Source organism: Petromyzon marinus, chromosome 80 (assembly GCF_048934315.1).
Source record: "Petromyzon marinus isolate PM22_M1 ecotype Great Lakes invasive population chromosome 80, UKy_Petmar_22M1.pri1.0, whole genome shotgun sequence".
NCBI lineage: Eukaryota > Metazoa > Chordata > Hyperoartia > Petromyzontiformes > Petromyzontidae > Petromyzon > Petromyzon marinus.
The window spans coordinates 8,045,532-8,063,956 of record NC_133746.1 but is presented as its reverse complement, the minus strand read 5'-3'; the positions used below and the strand labels follow the sequence as shown (position 1 = coordinate 8,063,956).

General features: G+C 56.0%; 1 protein-coding gene across 1 annotated transcript in view; it reads left to right on the top strand.

Moving 5' to 3' along the window:
- Nucleotides 1-18,157, top strand: part of LOC116958696 (synaptotagmin-1-like) — a 29,518-nt gene extending 11,361 nt beyond the window's left edge. The window contains exons 5-8 of the mRNA XM_032981430.2: nt 853-1,020; nt 5,817-5,934; nt 14,348-14,481; nt 17,334-18,157. Coding sequence (XP_032837321.1) covers nt 853-1,020; nt 5,817-5,934; nt 14,348-14,481; nt 17,334-17,537 — 624 coding nt within the window. The 3' untranslated portion in view covers nt 17,538-18,157. The remainder of the gene's footprint in view (nt 1-852; nt 1,021-5,816; nt 5,935-14,347; nt 14,482-17,333) is intronic.
- Nucleotides 18,158-18,425: the final 268 nt, after the last annotated feature.

Below are 18,425 nucleotides of genomic sequence, written 5' to 3'. Positions count from 1 at the left end.
GTGTATGTGTGTGTGTCTGTGTGTGTGTGTCTGTGTGTGTGTCTGTGTGTCTGTGTGTGTGTGTATGTGTCTGTGTGTATGTGTGTGTGTGTCTGTGCGTGTGTGTGTATGTCTGTGTGTCTGTGTGTCTGTGTGTGTGTCTGCGCTACGAACACTGGCGACCTGAGTTAGATTCCCGCTCACGGCCAACACCACCCATGACGATCATATGAACCGGTCCCGGGCCTCCCCTAAGTCGACTCAGCCTCAAATGAGTACCTGGTGTAGCGGTGTGTAAAATCATCGCCGCTTGGCAGACAAAGGCGGCCGGGCGTGGTGCTGTCCAACCAACCCCCGTCGTGTGCCATTCCGGCCTTCATAGGTGCTGCTCGCTAACAGCACTTGCCCCAACAGTCTGTTAAGAGTGTACGGGGGATCTTTGTGTGCGTCTGCGTGTGTGTGTGTGTCTGTCTGTGTGTGTGTCTGTGTGTGTCTGTGTGTGTGTCTGTGTGTCTGTGTGTGTCTGTGTGTCTGTGTGTGTGTGTGTCTGTGTGTGTGTCTGTGTGTGTGTCTGTGTGTCTGTGTGTGTCTGTGTCTGTGTGTGTGTCTGTGTGTGTCTCTGTGTGTATCTGTGTGTGTGTCTGTGTGTGTGTCTGTGTGTGTGTCTGTGTGTGTCTGTGTGTGTCTGTGTGTGTCTGTGTGTGTGTCTGTGTGTGTGTCTGTGTGTGTGTCTGTGTGTGTGTCTGTGTGTGTGTCTGTGTGTATCTGTGTGTATCTGTGTGTGTGCGTCCGCACGTCTGTGTACCTGTGCCTCTGCGTGCGTGCGCACGTGACGACTTCTTCTGCTCGGTCGCCCGCGGTTTGCTGTCGCAGGTCATCCCGGCGGAGACCGCGAACCGCACCCTGCTCTTCGTCGTTTATGACTTCAACCGCTTCTCCAAGCACGACATCATAGGCGAGGTGCGGCTGCCGCTTGCCTCCATTGACCTGGAGCACATCACGGAGGAGTGGAAGCTGATCAGCAAGTCGGACAACGACGAGGTGCCGCACGCACCAGGACCACCGCCGGAACCGCCGCGCGGAACCGCCGCCGGTGGTGGTGCCGCTGGAACAAATCTACCGGAGCCACGTGCACACCACGTGCACCACCAGAGCCACTCACACCACGTGCACCGCCGGAGCCACTCACACCACGTGCACCACGTGCACCACGTGCACCACCAGAGCCACTCACACCACGTGCACCACCAGAGCCACTCACACCACGTGCACCACCAGAGCCACTCACACCACGTGCACCACCAGAGCCACTCACACTACGTGCACCACCAGAGCCACTCACACCACGTGCACCACCCGAGCCACTCAAACTACGTGCACCACGTGCACCACCAGAGCCACTCACACCACGTGCGCCACCAGAGCCACTCACACCACGTGCACCACCAGAGCCACTCACACCACGTGCACCAACAGAGCCACTCACTCCACGTGCACCACCAAAGCCACTCACACCACTCACACCACGTGCACCACCAGAGCTACTCACACCACGTGCACCACCGGAGCCACTCACACCACGTGCACCACCGGAGCCACTCACACCACGTGCACCACCGGAGCCACTCACACCACGTGCACCACCAGAGCCACTCACACCACGTGCACCACCAGAGCTACTCACACCACGTGCACCACCGGAGCCACTCACACTACGTGCACCACCGGAGCCACTCACACCACGTGCACCACCGGAGCCACTCACACCACGTGCACCACCAGAGCCACTCACACCACGTGCACCACCAGAGCCACTCACACCACGTGCACCACCAGAGCCACTCACACCACGTGCACCACGTGCACCACCAGAGCCACTCACACCACGTGCACCACCAGAGCCACTCACACCACGTGCACCACCAGAGCCACTCACACCACGTGCACCACCAGAGCCACTCACACCACGTGCACCACCAGAGCCACTCACACCACGTCCACCACCAGAGCCACTCACACCACGTGCACCACGTGCACCACCAGAGCCACTCACACCACGTGCACCACCAGAGCCACTCACACCACGTGCACCACCAGAGCCACTCACACCACGTGCACCACCGGAGACACTCACACCACGTGCACCACGTGCACCACCAGAGCTACTCACACCACGTGCACCACCGGAGCCACTCACACCACGTGCACCACCAGAGCCACTCACACCACGTGCACCACCAGAGCCACTCACACCACGTGCACCACGTGCACCACCAGAGCCACTCACACCACGTGCACCACCGGAGCCACTCACACCACTTGCACCACCAGAGCCACTCACAACACGTGCACCACCGGAGCCACTCACACCACGTGCACCACCAGAGCCACTCACACCACGTGCACCACCGGAGACACTCACACCACGTGCACCACGTGCACCACCAGAGCTACTCACACCACGTGCACCACCGGAGCCACTCACACCACGTGCACCACCAGAGCCACTCACACCACGTGCACCACCGGAGCCACTCACACCACGTGCACCACCGGAGCCACTCACACCACGTCCACCACCAGAGCCACTCACACCACGTGCACCACGTGCACCACCAGAGCCACTCACACCACGTGCACCACCGGAGCCACTCACACCACGTGCACCACCAGAGCCACTCACACCACGTGCACCACCAGAGCCACTCACACCACGTGCACCACCGGAGCCACTCACACCACGTGCACCACGTGCACCACCAGAGCCACTCACACCACGTGCACCACCAGAGCCACTCACACCACGTGCACCACCAGAGCCACTCACACCACGTGCACCACCACAAATCTGGCTGTTGCCTGATGAAGCTGGCTGTAATTACTTGCGAAACGTCGTAGTCAGATTGTAAATGTTGTGGCTTTGCTCTCCAACACACCGGTGGTGCTGTACTTAGTATACTACACTATACACTACACTATACACTACACTATACACTACACTATACACTACACTATACACTACACTACACACTACACTATACACTACACTATACACTACACTTTACACTACACTATACACAACACTATACACTACACTATACACTACACTTTACACTACATTATACACTACACTACACACTACACTATACACTACACTATACACTACACTATACACTATACACTACACTATACACTACACTATACACTACACTATACACTACACTACACACTACACTATACTCTGCACTATACACTACACTATACACTACACTTTACACTACACTTTAGACTACACTACACACTACACTATACACTACAATATACACTACACTATACACTACACTATACACTACACTACACACTACACTACACACTACACTACACACTACACTATACACTACACTATACACTACACTATACACTACTATACACTACACTATACACTACACTATACACTACACTATACACTACACTATACGCTACTATACGCTACTATACACTACACTATACACTACACTATACACTACGCTATACACTACACTATTCACTACTATACACTACACTATACACTACACTATACACTACACTATACACTACACTATACACTACTATACACTACACTATACACTACACTATACACTACCATACACTACACTATACACTACTACACACTACACTACACACTACACTATACACTACACTATACACTACACTATACACTACACTATACACTACTATACACTACACTATACACTACACTATACACTACTACACACTACACTATACACTACTACACACTACACTACACACTACACTATACACTACACTATACACTACACTATACACTACACTATACACTACTATACACTACACTATACACTACACTATACACTACTACACACTACACTATACACTACTACACACTACACTATACACTACTACACACTACACTACACACTACACTATACACTACACTATACACTACACTATACATTACACTACACTATACACTACACTATACACTACACTATACACTACTACACACTACACTACTACACACTACACTATACACTACACTATACACTACACTATACACTACTATACACTACACTATACACTACACACTACACTATACACTACTACACACTACACTATACACTACACTATACACTACACTATACACTACTATACACTACACTATACACTACACTATACACTACACTATACACTACTGCTGTACTGGTAACGAATTGGCATGTTCCGTTTACGTGATAAACCTTTGCTTAATTGGCTGTGTCAGGTGGTGGCGGGTTTAACGACACAACATTTATTTCTTCACGAAATATAACCCAACAAACTGTAATTGTGGATGCTATTGCTCGCGAAGACCTACTAGATGTTAAACTATTTTTTTATTGTTACCAAGTAAGCCCCCCCCCCACTCCATTGAGCTACCACTTTTTCAGAAGCAACCTGGCAATCATGAATCACAGCAGTCCAAACGAAATGACTGATCATCACCATCGCGCGCACATTCATAGCAGCAGCCAAATACTCTAAACGCGGTGGTGATGTTGATTTCTAAATGTGGAAGAAAAAAAAAACGGTGGATGACCTCGAGAAAAATCCACGTGACCACGGGAAGTGAGAGAGAGAGAGAGAGAGATGAAAACTCTAAATATTCAGCAGGCATAAGGGTCGGGATCGAAAACCACGATCTACCGTATACCAGGCGAAATAGTTGACATCTCCCCCAGCCACTGAGGTGTCAGGGTCGGGATCGAACCCACGATCTCCTGTATACCGGGCAAAATAGTTGACATCTCCTAGCCACTTGAGGTGTCAAGGTCGAGATTGAACCCACGATCTACCGTATACCAGGCGAAATAGTTGACATCTCCTAGCCACTGAGGTGTCAGGGTCGGGATCGAACCCACGATCGCCTGTATACCAGGCGAAATAGTTGACATCTCCTAGCCACTGAGGTGTCAGGGTCGGGATCGAACCGACGATCTACCGTATACCAGGCGAAATAGTTGACGTCTCCTAGCCACTGAGGTGTCAGGGTAGGGATCGAACCCACGATCTCCTGTATACCGGGCGAAATAGTTGACATCTCCTAGCCACTGAGGTGTCAGGGTCAGGATCAAAAACCACGATCTACCGTATACCAGGCGAAATAGTTGACATCTCCTAGCCACTGAGGTGTCAGGGTCAGGATCGAACCCACGATCTCCTGTATACCAGGCGAAATAGTTGACATCTGCCAGCGACTGAGGTGTCAGGGTCAGGATCAAAAACCACGATCTACCGTATACCAGGCGAAATAGTTGACATCTCCTAGCCACTGAGGTGTCATGGTCGGGATCGAAAACCACGACCTCCTGTATACCGGACAAGGTAGCTGACATCTCCTAGCCACTGAGGTGTCAGGGTCGGGATCGAACCCACGATCTCCCGTATACCAGGCGAAATAGTTGACATCTCCTAGCCACTGAGGTGTCAGGGTCAGGATCGAACCCACGATCTCCCGTACACCGTGCAAGGTAGCTGACATCTCCTAGCCACCGCGTCTATGAGTGTAATCTTGTTACTAGGTAAGGCCCCCACCTGCAAACGAGTCTTGAGATGCGATTTGGTCTTTATCTTTTGTATCTTCGTCTCCTGGTGGGTAGGGGGGTGGGGTAAGGGGGGGGGGGCTGCGAGGGGCAAACTTGCGGAATGATAAAAATAAAAATAAAAAATTTAGAAAATAAAATTTTTCTCTTTCAGACATTTGTTTGGTTCTACTCGCGAAAGCTTTGCTGAGTCACCTCCCCCCCCCCCGCGTCTCGTAGATGGAGAACCTGGGGGACATCTGCTTCTCGCTGCGCTACGTCCCCACGACGGGCAAGCTCACTGTCGTCATCCTCGAGGCCAAGAACGTCAAGGCCATGGACAAGAACGGCCTCTCTGGTGAGGGCGGCCGCCAGGCCTCGCCGCTGTCCCGTACCGTAGCGCGGACACACGCGTGTGTACCGTAACACCCGTACCGTAGCACGTGTACCGTAACACTCGTACCGTAACACCCGTACCGTAGCACACGTGTGTACCGTAACACCCTCACTGTGTTAGTGTACCGTAACACCCGTACCGTAGCACGTGTACCGTAACACCCTCACTGTGTTAGCGTACCGTAACACCCTCACTGTGTTAGTGTACCGTAACACCCGTACCGTAGCACGTGTACCGTAACACCCTCACTGTGTTAGTGTACCGTAACACCCGTACCGTGTTAGTGTACCGTAACACCCTCACTGTGTTAGTGTACCGTAACACCCGTACCGTAGCACGTGTACCGTAACACCCTCACTGTGTTAGTGTACCGTAACACCCTCACTGTGTTAGTGTACCGTAACACCCTCACTGTGTTAGTGTACCGTGACACCCGTACCGTGTTAGTGTACCGTAACACCCTCACTGTGTTAGTGTACCGTAACACCCTCACTGTGTTAGTGTACCGTAACACCATCACTGTGTTAGTGTACCGTAACACCCTCACTGTGTTAGTGTACCGTAACACCATCACTGTGTTAGTGTACCGTAACACCCTCACTGTGTTAGTGTACCGTGACACCCTCACTGTGTTAGTGTAACGTAACACCCTCACTGTGTTAGTGTACCGTAACACCCTTACCGTGTTAGTGTACCGTAACACCCTCAGTGTGTTAGTGTACCGTAACACCCTCACTGTGTTAGTGTACCGTGACACCCGTACCGTGTTAGTGTACCGTGACACCCTCACTGTGTTAGTGTACCGTAACACCCTCACTGTGTTAGTGTACCGTAACACCCTCACTGTGTTAGTGTACCGTAACACCCGTACCGTGTTAGTGTACCGTAACACCCTCACTGTGTTAGTGTACCGTAACACCCTCACTGTGTTAGTGTACCGTAACACCCTCACTGTGTTAGTGTACCGTATCACCCGTACCGTAGCTACCCTACCGTATCACCCTCACCGTAGCTAGCCTACCGTAACACCTTCACCGTAGCTAGCCTACCGTAACACCCTCACCGTAGCTAGCCTACCGTAACACCCTCACCGTAGCTAGCCTACCGTATCACCCTCACCGTAGCTAGCCTACCGTAACACCCTCACCATAGCTACCCTACCGTAACGTCCTCACCGTAGCTAGCCTACCGTAACACCTTCACCGTAGCTAGCCTACCGTAACACCCTCACCGTAGCTACCCTACCGTAACGTCCTCACCGTAGCTAGCCTACCGTAACACCCTCACCGTAGCTAGCCTACCGTAACACCCTCACCGTAGCTAGCCTACCGTAGCACCCTCACCGTAGCTACCCTACCGTAACACCCTCACTGTAGCTTGCCTACCGTAACACCCTCACCGTAGCTACCCTACCGTAACACCCTCACCGTAGCTAGCCTACCGTAACACCCTCACCATAGCTACCCTACCGTAACGTCCTCACCGTAGCTAGCCTACCGTAACACCTTCACCGTAGCTAGCCTACCGTAACACCCTCACCGTAGCTACCCTACCGTAACGTCCTCACCGTAGCTAGCCTACCGTAACACCTTCACCGTAGCTAGCCTACCGTAACGTCCTCACCGTAGCTAGCCTACCGTAACACCCTCACCGTAGCTAGCCTACCGTAACACCCTCACCGTAGCTAGCCTACCGTAACACCCTCACCGTAGCTAGCCTACCGTAACACCCTCACCGTAGCTAGCCTACCGTAACACCCTCACCGTAGCTAGCCTACCGTAACACCCTCACCGTAGCTAGCCTACCGTAACACCCTCACCCTAGCTAGCCTACCGTAACGTCCTCACCGTAGCTAGCCTACCGTAACACCCTCACCGTAGCTACCCTACCGTAACACCCTCACCGTAGCTACCCTACCGTATCACCCTCACCGTAGCTAGCCTACCGTAGCACCCTCACCGTAGCTAGCCTACCGTAACACCCTCACCGTAGCTAGCCTACCGTAACGTCCTCACCGTAGCTAGCCTACCGTAACACCCTCACCGTAGCTAGCCTACCGTAACACCCTCACCGTAGCTAGCCTACCGTAACACCCTCACAGTAGCTACCCTACCGTAACACCCTCACCGTAGCTAGCCTACCGTAGCACCCTCACCGTAGCTAGCCTACCGTAACACCCTCACCGTAGCTAGCCTACCGTAACACCCTCACCGTAGCTAGCCTACCGTAACACCCTCACCGTAGCTAGCCTACCGTAACACCCTCACCGTAGCTACCCTACCGTAACACCCTCACCGTAGCTACCCTACCGTATCACCCTCACCGTAGCTAGCCTACCGTAGCACCCTCACCGTAGCTAGCCTACCGTAACACCCTCACCGTAGCTAGCCTACCGTAACGTCCTCACCGTAGCTAGCCTACCGTAACACCCTCACCGTAGCTAGCCTACCGTAACACCCTCACCGTAGCTAGCCTACCGTAACACCCTCACAGTAGCTACCCTACCGTAACACCCTCACCGTAGCTAGCCTACCGTAACACCCTCACAGTAGCTAGCCTACCGTAACACCCTCACCGTAGCTAGCCTACCGTAACACCCTCACCGTAGCTAGCCTACCGTAACGTCCTCACCGTAGCTAGCCTACCGTAACACCCTCACAGTAGCTAGCCTACCGTAGCACCCTCACTGTAGCTAGCCTACCGTAACACCCTCACCGTAGCTAGCCTACCGTAACGTCCTCACCGTAGCTAGCCTACCGTAACACCCTCACCGTAGCTAGCCTACCGTAACACCCTCACCGTAGCTAGCCTACCGTAACACCCTCACAGTAGCTACCCTACCGTAACACCCTCACCGTAGCTAGCCTACCGTAACACCCTCACAGTAGCTACCCTACCGTAGCACCCTCACCCTAGCTAGCCTACCGTAACACCCTCACCGTAGCTAGCCTACCGTAACGTCCTCAGCGTAGCTAGCCTACCGTAACACCCTCACCCTAGCTAGCCTACTGGAACACCCTCACCGTAGCTAGCCTACCGTATCACCCTCACCGTAGCTAGCCTACCGTAACACCCTCACCGTAGCTACCCTACCGTAACACCCTCACCGTAGCTAGCCTACCGTAACGTCCTCACCGTAGCTAGCCTACCGTAACACCCTCACAGTAGCTAGCCTACCGTAACACCCTCACCGTAGCTAGCCTACCGTAACACCCTCACCGTAGCTAGCCTACCGTAACACCCTCACCGTAGCTAGCCTACCGTAACACCCTCACCCTAGCTAGCCTACCGTAACGTCCTCACCGTAGCTAGCCTACCGTAACACCCTCACCGTAGCTACCCTACCGTAACGTCCTCACCGTAGCTAGCCTACCGTAACACCCTCACCGTAGCTAGCCTACCGTAACACCCTCACCGTAGCTAGCCTACCGTAGCACCCTCACCGTAGCTACCCTACCGTAACACCCTCACCGTAGCTAGCCTACCGTAACACCCTCACCGTAGCTAGCCTACCGTAATGTCCTCACTGTAGCTAGCCTACCGTATCACCCTCACCGTAGCTAGCCTACCGTAACACCCTCACCGTAGCTAGCCTACCGTAACACCCTCACCGTAGCTAGCCTACCGTAACACCCTCACCGTAGCTAGCCTACCGTAACACCCTCACCGTAGCTAGCCTACCGTAACACCCTCACCGTAGCTACCCTACCGTAACACCCTCACCGTAGCTAGCCTACCGTAACACCCTCACCCTAGCTAGCCTACCGTATCACCCTCACCGTAGCTAGCCTACCGTAACGTCCTCACCGTAGCTACCCTACCGTAACACCCTCACCGTAGCTAGCCTACCGTAACACCCTCACCGTAGCTAGCCTACCGTAACACCCTCACCGTAGCTAGCCTACCGTAACACCCTCACCGTAGCTAGCCTACCGTAACACCCTCACCGTAGCTAGCCTACCGTAACACCCTCACCGTAGCTAGCCTACCGTAACACCCTCACCGTAGCTAGCCTACCGTAACACCCTCACCGTAGCTAGCCTACCGTAGCACCCTCACCGTAGCTAGCCTACCGTAACACCCTCACCCTAGCTAGCCTACCGTAACACCCTCACCGTAGCTAGCCTACCGTAACACCCTCACCGTAGCTAGCCTACCGTAACGTCCTCACCGTAGCTAGCCTACCGTAACACCCTCACCGTAGCTAGCCTACCGTAACACCCTCACCGTAGCTAGCCTACCGTAACACCCTCACCGTAGCTAGCCTACCGTAACACCCTCACCGTAGCTACCCTACCGTAGCACCCTCACCGTAGCTACCCTACCGTAACACCCTCACCGTAGCCAGCCTACCGTAACACCCTCACCGTAGCTAGCCTACCGTAACACCCTCACCGTAGCTAGCCTACCGTAACACCCTCACCGTAGCTAGCCTACCGTAACACCCTCACCGTAGCTAGCCTACCGTAACACCCTCACCGTAGCTAGCCTACCGTAACACCTTCACCGTAGCTAGCCTACCGTAACGTCCTCACCGTAGCTAGCCTACCGTAACACCCTCACCGTAGCTACCCTACTGTAACATCCTCACCGTAGCTAGCCTACCGTAACACCCTCACCGTAGCTAGCCTACCGTAACACCCTCACCGTAGCTAGCCTACCGTAACACCCTCACCGTAGCTACCCTACCGTAGCACCCTCACCGTAGCTACCCTACCGTAACACCCTCACCGTAGCTAGCCTACCGTAACACCCTCACCGTAGCTAGCCTACCGTAACACCCTCACCGTAGCTAGCCTACCGTAACACCCTCACTGTAGCTACCCTACCGTAACGTCCTCACCGTAGCTAGCCTACCGTAACGTCCTCACCGTAGCTACCCTACCGTAACACCCTCACCGTAGCTAGCCTACCGTAACACCCTCACCGTAGCTAGCCTACCGTAACACCCTCACCGTAGCTAGCCTACCGTAACACCCTCACCGTAGCTAGCCTACCGTAACACCCTCACCGTAGCTAGCCTACCGTAGCACCCTCGCAGTAGCTAGCCTACCGTAGCACCCTCACCGTAGCTAGCCTACCGTAACGTCCTCACCGTAGCTAGCCTACCGTAACACCCTCACCGTAGCTACCCTACCGTAACACCCTCACCGTAGCTAGCCTACCGTAACACCCTCACCGTAGCTAGCCTACCGTAACACCCTCACCGTAGCTAGCCTACCGTAACACCCTCACCGTAGCTAGCCTACCGTAACACCTTCACCGTAGCTAGCCTACCGTAACGTCCTCACCGTAGCTAGCCTACCGTAACACCCTCACCGTAGCTACCCTACCGTAACACCCTCACCGTAGCTAGCCTACCATAACACCCTCACCGTAGCTAGCCTACCGTAACACCCTCACCGTAGCTACCCTACCGTAGCACCCTCACCGTAGCTACCCTACCGTAGCACCCTCACCGTAGCTACCCTACCGTAGCACCCTCACCGTAGCTACCCTACCGTAACACCCTCACCGTAGCTAGCCTACCGTAACACCCTCACCGTAGCTAGCCTACCGTAACACCCTCACCGTAGCTAGCCTACCGTAACACCCTCACCGTAGCTAGCCTACCGTAGCACCCTCGCAGTAGCTAGCCTACCGTAGCACCCTCACCGTAGCTAGCCTACCGTAACGTCCTCACCGTAGCTAGCCTACCGTAACACCCTCACCGTAGCTACCCTACCGTAACACCCTCACCGTAGCTAGCCTACCGTAACACCCTCACCGTAGCTAGCCTACCGTAACACCCTCACCGTAGCTAGCCTACCGTAACACCCTCACCGTAGCTAGCCTACCGTAACACCCTCACCGTAGCTAGCCTACCGTAGCACCCTCACCGTAGCTACCCTACCGTAGCACCCTCACCGTAGCTACCCTACCGTAGCACCCTCACCGTAGCTAGCCTACCGTAACACCCTCACCGTAGCTAGCCTACCGTAACACCCTCACCGTAGCTACCCTACCGTAACACCCTCACCGTAGCTAGCCTACCGTAACACCCTCACCGTAGCTACCCTACCGTAACACCCTCACCGTAGCTAGCCTACCGTAGCACCCTCGCAGTAGCTAGCCTACCGTAGCACCCTCACCGTAGCTAGCCTACCGTAACGTCCTCATCGTAGCTAGCCTACCGTAACACCCTCACCGTAGCTAGCCTACCGTAACACCCTCACCGTAGCTACCCTACCGTAACACCCTCACCGTAGCTAGCCTACCGTAGCACCCTCACCGTAGCTAGCCTACCGTAACACCCTCACCGTAGCTAGCCTACCGTAACGTCCTCACCGTAGCTAGCCTACCGTAACACCCTCACCGTAGCTAACCTACCGTAACACCTTCACCGTAGCTAGCCTACCGTAACGTCCTCACCCTAGCTAGCCTACCGTAACACCCTCACCGTAGCTAGCCTACCGTAACACCTTCACCGTAGCTACCCTACCGTAACACCCTCACCGTAGCTAGCCTACCGTAACACCCTCACCGTAGCTAGCCTACCGTAACGTCCTCACCGTAGCTAGCCTACCGTAACACCCTCACCGTAGCTACCCTACCGTAACACCTTCACCGTAGCTACCCTACCGTAACACGCTCACCGTAGCTAGCCTACCGTAACGTCCTCACCGTAGCTAGCCTACCGTAGCACCCTCACCGTAGCTAGCCTACCGTAACACCCTCACCCTAGCTAGCCTACCGTAACACCCTCACCGTAGCTAGCCTACCGTAACACCCTCACCGTAGCTAGCCTACCGTAACACCCTCACCGTAGCTAGCCTACCGTAACACCCTCACCCTAGCTACCCTACCGTAGCACCGTCACCGTAGCTAGCCTACCGTATCACCCTCACCGTAGCTACCCTACCGTAGCACCCTCACCCTAGCTACCCTACCGTAACGTCCTCACCGTAGCTAGCCTACCGTAACACCCTCACCGTAGCTAGCCTACCGTAACACCCTCACCGTAGCTAGCCTACCGTAACGTCCTCACCGTAGCTACCCTACCGTAACACCCTCACCGTAGCTAGCCTACCGTAACACCCTCACCGTAGCTAGCCTACCGTAACGTCCTCACCGTAGCTAGCCTACCGTAACACCCTCACCGTAGCTAGCCTACCGTAACACCCTCACCGTAGCTAGCCTACCGTAACACCCTCACCGTAGCTAGCCTACCGTAACACCTTCACCGTAGCTAGCCTACCGTAACACCTTCACCGTAGCTAGCCTACCGTAACACCCTCACCGTAGCTAGCCTACCGTAACACCCTCACCGTAGCTAGCCTACCGTAACACCCTCACCGTAGCTAGCCTACCGTAACACCCTCACCGTAGCTAGCCTACCGTAACACCCTCACAGTAGCTAGCCTACCGTAACACCCTCACCGTAGCTAGCCTACCGTAACACCCTCACCGTAGCTACCCTACCGTAACACCCTCACCGTAGCTAGCCTACCGTAACACCCTCACCGTAGCTAGCCTACCGTAGCACCCTCACCGTAGCTACCCTACCGTAACACCCTCACTGTAGCTTGCCTACCGTAACGTCCTCACCGTAGCTAGCCTACCGTAACACCCTCACAGTAGCTAGCCTACCGTAACACCCTCACCGTAGCTAGCCTACCGTAACACCCTCACCGTAGCTAGCCTACCGTATCACCCTCACCGTAGCTAGCCTACCGTAACACCCTCACCGTAGCTAGCCTACCGTAACACCCTCACCGTAGCTAGCCTACCGTAACACCCTCACCGTAGCTAGCCTACCGTATCACCTTCACCGTAGCTAGCCTACCGTAACACCTTCACCGTAGCTAGCCTACCGTAGCACCCTCACCGTAGCTAGCCTACCGTAACACCCTCACCGTAGCTAGCCTACCGTAACACCCTCACCGTAGCTAGCCTACCGTAACACTCTCACCGTAGCTACCCTACCGTAACACTCTCACCGTAGCTAGCCTACCGTAGCACCCTCACCGTAGCTAGCCTACCGTAACGTCCTCACCGTAGCTAGCCTACCGTAACACCCTCACCGTAGCTAGCCTACCGTATCACCCTCACCGTAGCTAGCCTACCGTAGCACCCTCACCGTAGCTAGCCTACCGTAACACCCTCACCGTAGCTAGCCTACCGTAACACCCTCACCCTAGCTAGCCTACCGTAACGCCCTTCAAAGAACCAGGAGAACATCTTAACGGCGTTTTACTTTCCGCTTAATTGCCGGAAAGGGTGAAACGCATTCTTGAATTTTGTCACTGGCAAGAAGGGGTGGTGGTGGGGGAGGTTGTGGGGGGGGTGTGCCTTGATGTCGATGCTGTGCGGCTTTGACGCTCGATCGCCGCAGACCCCTTCGTGAAGATCCAGCTGATGGAGAACGGCAAGAGGATCAAGAAGAAAAAGACGACCATCAAGAAGGAGACGCTGGACCCCTACTACAACGAGTCGTTCACCTTCGACATCACCACCGACCAGATCCACGTGGGTCGAGAGGGATAGCGGGAGAGGGATGATGAGTCCCCATCGGGGCCGTGCTGGGTTGGTGGATGGGTGGGTTGATGGGTTATTGGATTGGTGGGTGGTTGAGTGGGTGGGTGGGTTGAGTAGGTGGGTGGGTGGGTGTGTGGGTGGGTGGGTGGGTGTGTGGGGGGTTTGGTGGTTGAGTGGGTTGGTGAGTGGCTGGATTGGTGGATGGGTGGGTTGATGGGTGATTGGATTGGTGGGTGGTTGAGTGGGTGGATGGGTTGAGTAGGTGGGTGGGTGAGTGAGGGGTTTGGTGGTTGAGTGGGTTGTTGAGTGGCTGGGTTGGTGAGTGGCTGGGTTGGTGGATGGGTGGTTTGATGGGTGAGTGGATTGGTGAGTGGTTGAGTGGGTGGATAGGTTGAGTAGGTGGGTGGGTGGGTGGGTGGCTGAGTGGGTTGGTGGATGGGTGGTTTGAAGGAGACGCTGGACCCCTACTACAACGAGTCGTTCACCTTCGACATCACCACCGACCAGATCCACGTGGGTCGAGAGCGAGAGAGGGATAGCGGGAGAGGGACGATGAGGCCCCAACGGGGCCGTGCTGGGTTGGTGGGTTGATGGGTGATTGGATTGGTGGGTGGTTGAGTGGGTGGATGGGTTGAGTAGGTGGGTGGGTGTGTGTGTGGGTGTGTGGGTGGGTGAGGGGATTGGTGGTTGAGTGGGTTGGTGAGTGGCTGGGTTGGTGGATGGGTGGGTTGATGGGTGATTGGATTGGTGGGTGGTTGAGTGGGTGGGTGGATTGAGTAGGTGGGTGGGTGTGTGGGTGGGTGAGGGGATTGGTGGTTGAGTGGGTTGGTGAGTGGCTGGGTTGGTGGATGGGTGGGTTGATGGGTGATTGGATTGGTGGGTGGTTGAGTGGGTGGGTGGGTTGAGTAGGTGGGTGGGTGGGTGGGTGTGTGGGGGGTTTGGTGGTTCAGTGGGTTGGTGAGTGGCTGGATTAGTGGATGGGTGGGTTGATGGGTGATTGGATTGGTGGGTGGTTGAGTGGGTGGATGGGTTGAGTAGGTGGGTGGGTGGGTGGGTGAGGGGTTTGGTGGTTGAGTGGGGTTGTTGAGTGGCTGGGTTGGTGAGTGGCTGGGTTGGTGGATTGGTGAGTGGGTTGGTGAGTGGCTGGGTTGGTGGATGGGTGGGTTGATGGGTGATTGGATTGGTGGGTGGTTGAGTGGGTGGGTGGGTTGAGTAGGTGGGTGGGTGGGTGGGTGAGGAGTTTGGTGGTTCGTGAGTGGCTGGGTTGGTGGATGGGTGGGTTGATGGGTGATTGGATTGGTGGGTGGTTGAGTGGGTGGATGGGTTGAGTAGGTGGGTGGGTGTGTGGGTGGGTGAGGGGATTGGTGGTTGAGTGGGTTGGTGAGTGGCTGGGTTGGTGCATGGGTGGGTTGATGGGTGAGTGGATTGGTGAGTGGTTGAGTGGGTGGATTGGTTGAGTAGGTGGGTCGGTGGGTGTGTGGGTGGGTGGGTGATGGGTTTGGTGGTTGAGTGGGTTGGTGAGTGGCTGGGTTGGTGGATGGGTGGGTTGATGGGTGATTGGATTGGTGGGTGGTTGAGTGGGTGGATGGGTTGAGTAGGTGGGTGGGTCGGTGTGTGGGTGGGTGGGTGGGTGAGGAGTTTGGTGGTTCGTGAGTGGCTGGGTTGGTGGATGGGTGGGTTGATGGGTGATGGGATTGGTGGGTGGTTGAGTGGGTGGATGGGTTGAGTAGGTGGGTGGGTGGGTGTGTGGGTGGGTGAGGGGATTGGTGGTTGAGTGGGTTGGTGAGTGGCTGGGTTGGTGGATGGGTGGGTTGATGGGTGATTGGATTGGTGGGTGGTTGAGTGGGTGGGTGGGTTGAGTAGGTGGGTGGGTGGGTGTGTGGGGGGTTTGGTGGTTCAGTGGGTTGGTGAGTGGCTGGGTTGGTGGATGGGTGGGTTGATGGGTGAGTGTATTGGTGAGTGGTTGAGTGGGTGGATGGAGAGTAGGTGGGTGGGTGGGTGAGTGGGTTGGTGGATGGGTGGTTTGATGGGTGAGTGGATTTGTGGGTGGTTGAGTGGGTGGATGGGTTGAGTAGGTGGGTAGGTAGGTGTGTGGGTGGGTGAGGGGGGTCGGTGGGTGGGTTGGTAGATGGTCCCATTGGTGGATTGTTTGAGTAGTTAGGTGGGTCTGTAGGTGTTTGTGGGTGGAGGGGTTGAGTAGGTGGGCGGGTGTTTAGGTGGGTGGGCGAAGGTTTTCGGTGGTTGATTGGGGTTGGCGAGTGGCTGGGGTTGGTGGATTGTTGGGTTGATGGGGGGGAGTGTGTTGCTGAGTGGGTTGATGCCTGGCTGGCTTGGTGGGGTCAGTGTGTGGGCGGGCACGTGCCCGGTTGAGTGTGGGCACGTGAGCGGGGGTTGGTGGCTGGGTTTTTGCTGAGTGGTTGAGTGCGGGGCGGTAGCACCGTGGTTAGAGCCCTGAGCTGTCCCAGGCTCGATTCCCGCTCACGGTCGACGCCGGTTGACGATTCCCTGTACCGGTCCCGGGCCTCCCCCTAGGTCGTTACCCGGGCACCAAATGATTACCTGGCACCTGATGTTGGCCACCCACCCCAGCGGCATCCTCCATGGGCGACGCTGCTGCTCGCTAACGGCGCTTGCCCCAAAAAAGTCTGTTGAGGCTACGCGGGTGGGTGGGTGGGTGGGTGGGTGGGATCTTTCTCTTTCGTTTGTACCTGTCCCGACCGGACAGCGTGGAGCTGTAACCCACCCACGCACGCTCTATCCGTGTCCGTCTCTCTCTCTCTCTCAACCCGTGACACCACCGCCCCTCGCTCTCCTCCCCTCCCCTCTCCTCCGCCACGCCACAGAAGGTGCAGCTGGTCATCTCGGTCATCGACCACGATAAGATGAAGAAGAACGACATGATCGGCAAGGTGTTCGTGGGCTCGGAGGCGACGGGCGGAGGCCTCCGGCACTGGAACGACATGCTGAACAACGCGCGGCACCCCATCGCTCAGTGGCACAGCCTCAGTCGGCCCGAGGAGGTGAAGACGGCTCTCGGGCAGCGCTAGCAACGGGGGATCACCCCCCCACCAGACCCCCACCAGGCCCCCCACCACCACCTTCACCACCCCCACCAGACCCCACCACCACCACCACCTTCACCACCCCTTCACCACCCCCCCACCAGACCCCACCACCTTCACCACCCCCCCCCCCTTTCCGCACGTGATGTCAGCCACTTCGTGGAGCTATCGCTCAGTGGCGCAGCCTCAGCCGGGCCGAGAAGGTGAAGACGGTTCTTGGGCAGCGCTAGCAACGGGGATCACCCCCCACCCCCCACCAGACCCCCCCCCCACCAGACCCCACCACCACCACCTTCACCACCCCTTCACCACCCCCACCAGACCCCACCACCACCACCACCTTCACCAACCCTTCACCACCCCTTCACCACCAAACCCCTCCACCACCACCTTCACCACCCCCCCCCCCCCATTTCCGCACATGATGTCAGCCACTTTGCTGAGCTACCGTTCAGTGGCGCAGCCTCAGTCGGCCCGAGGAGGTGAAGACGGCTCTCGGGCAGCGCTAGCAACGGGGATCACCCCCCCACCTCCCACCAGACCCCACCACCACCACCACCACCTTCACCACCCCTTCACCACCCCCACCCCCCCCCCCCACCAGACCCCCCCCACCAGACCCCACCACCACCACCACCACCACCTTCACCACCCCTTCACCACCCCCCACCAGACCCCACCACCACCACCACCTTCACCACCCCTTCACCACCCCCCCCCACCAAACCCCTCCACCACCACCTTCACCACCCCTTCACCACCCCCCCACCAGACCCCACAACCACCACCACCTTCACCACCCCTTCACCACCCCTTCACCACCCCCCCACCAAACCCCTCCACCACCACCTTCACCACCCCTTCACCACCCCC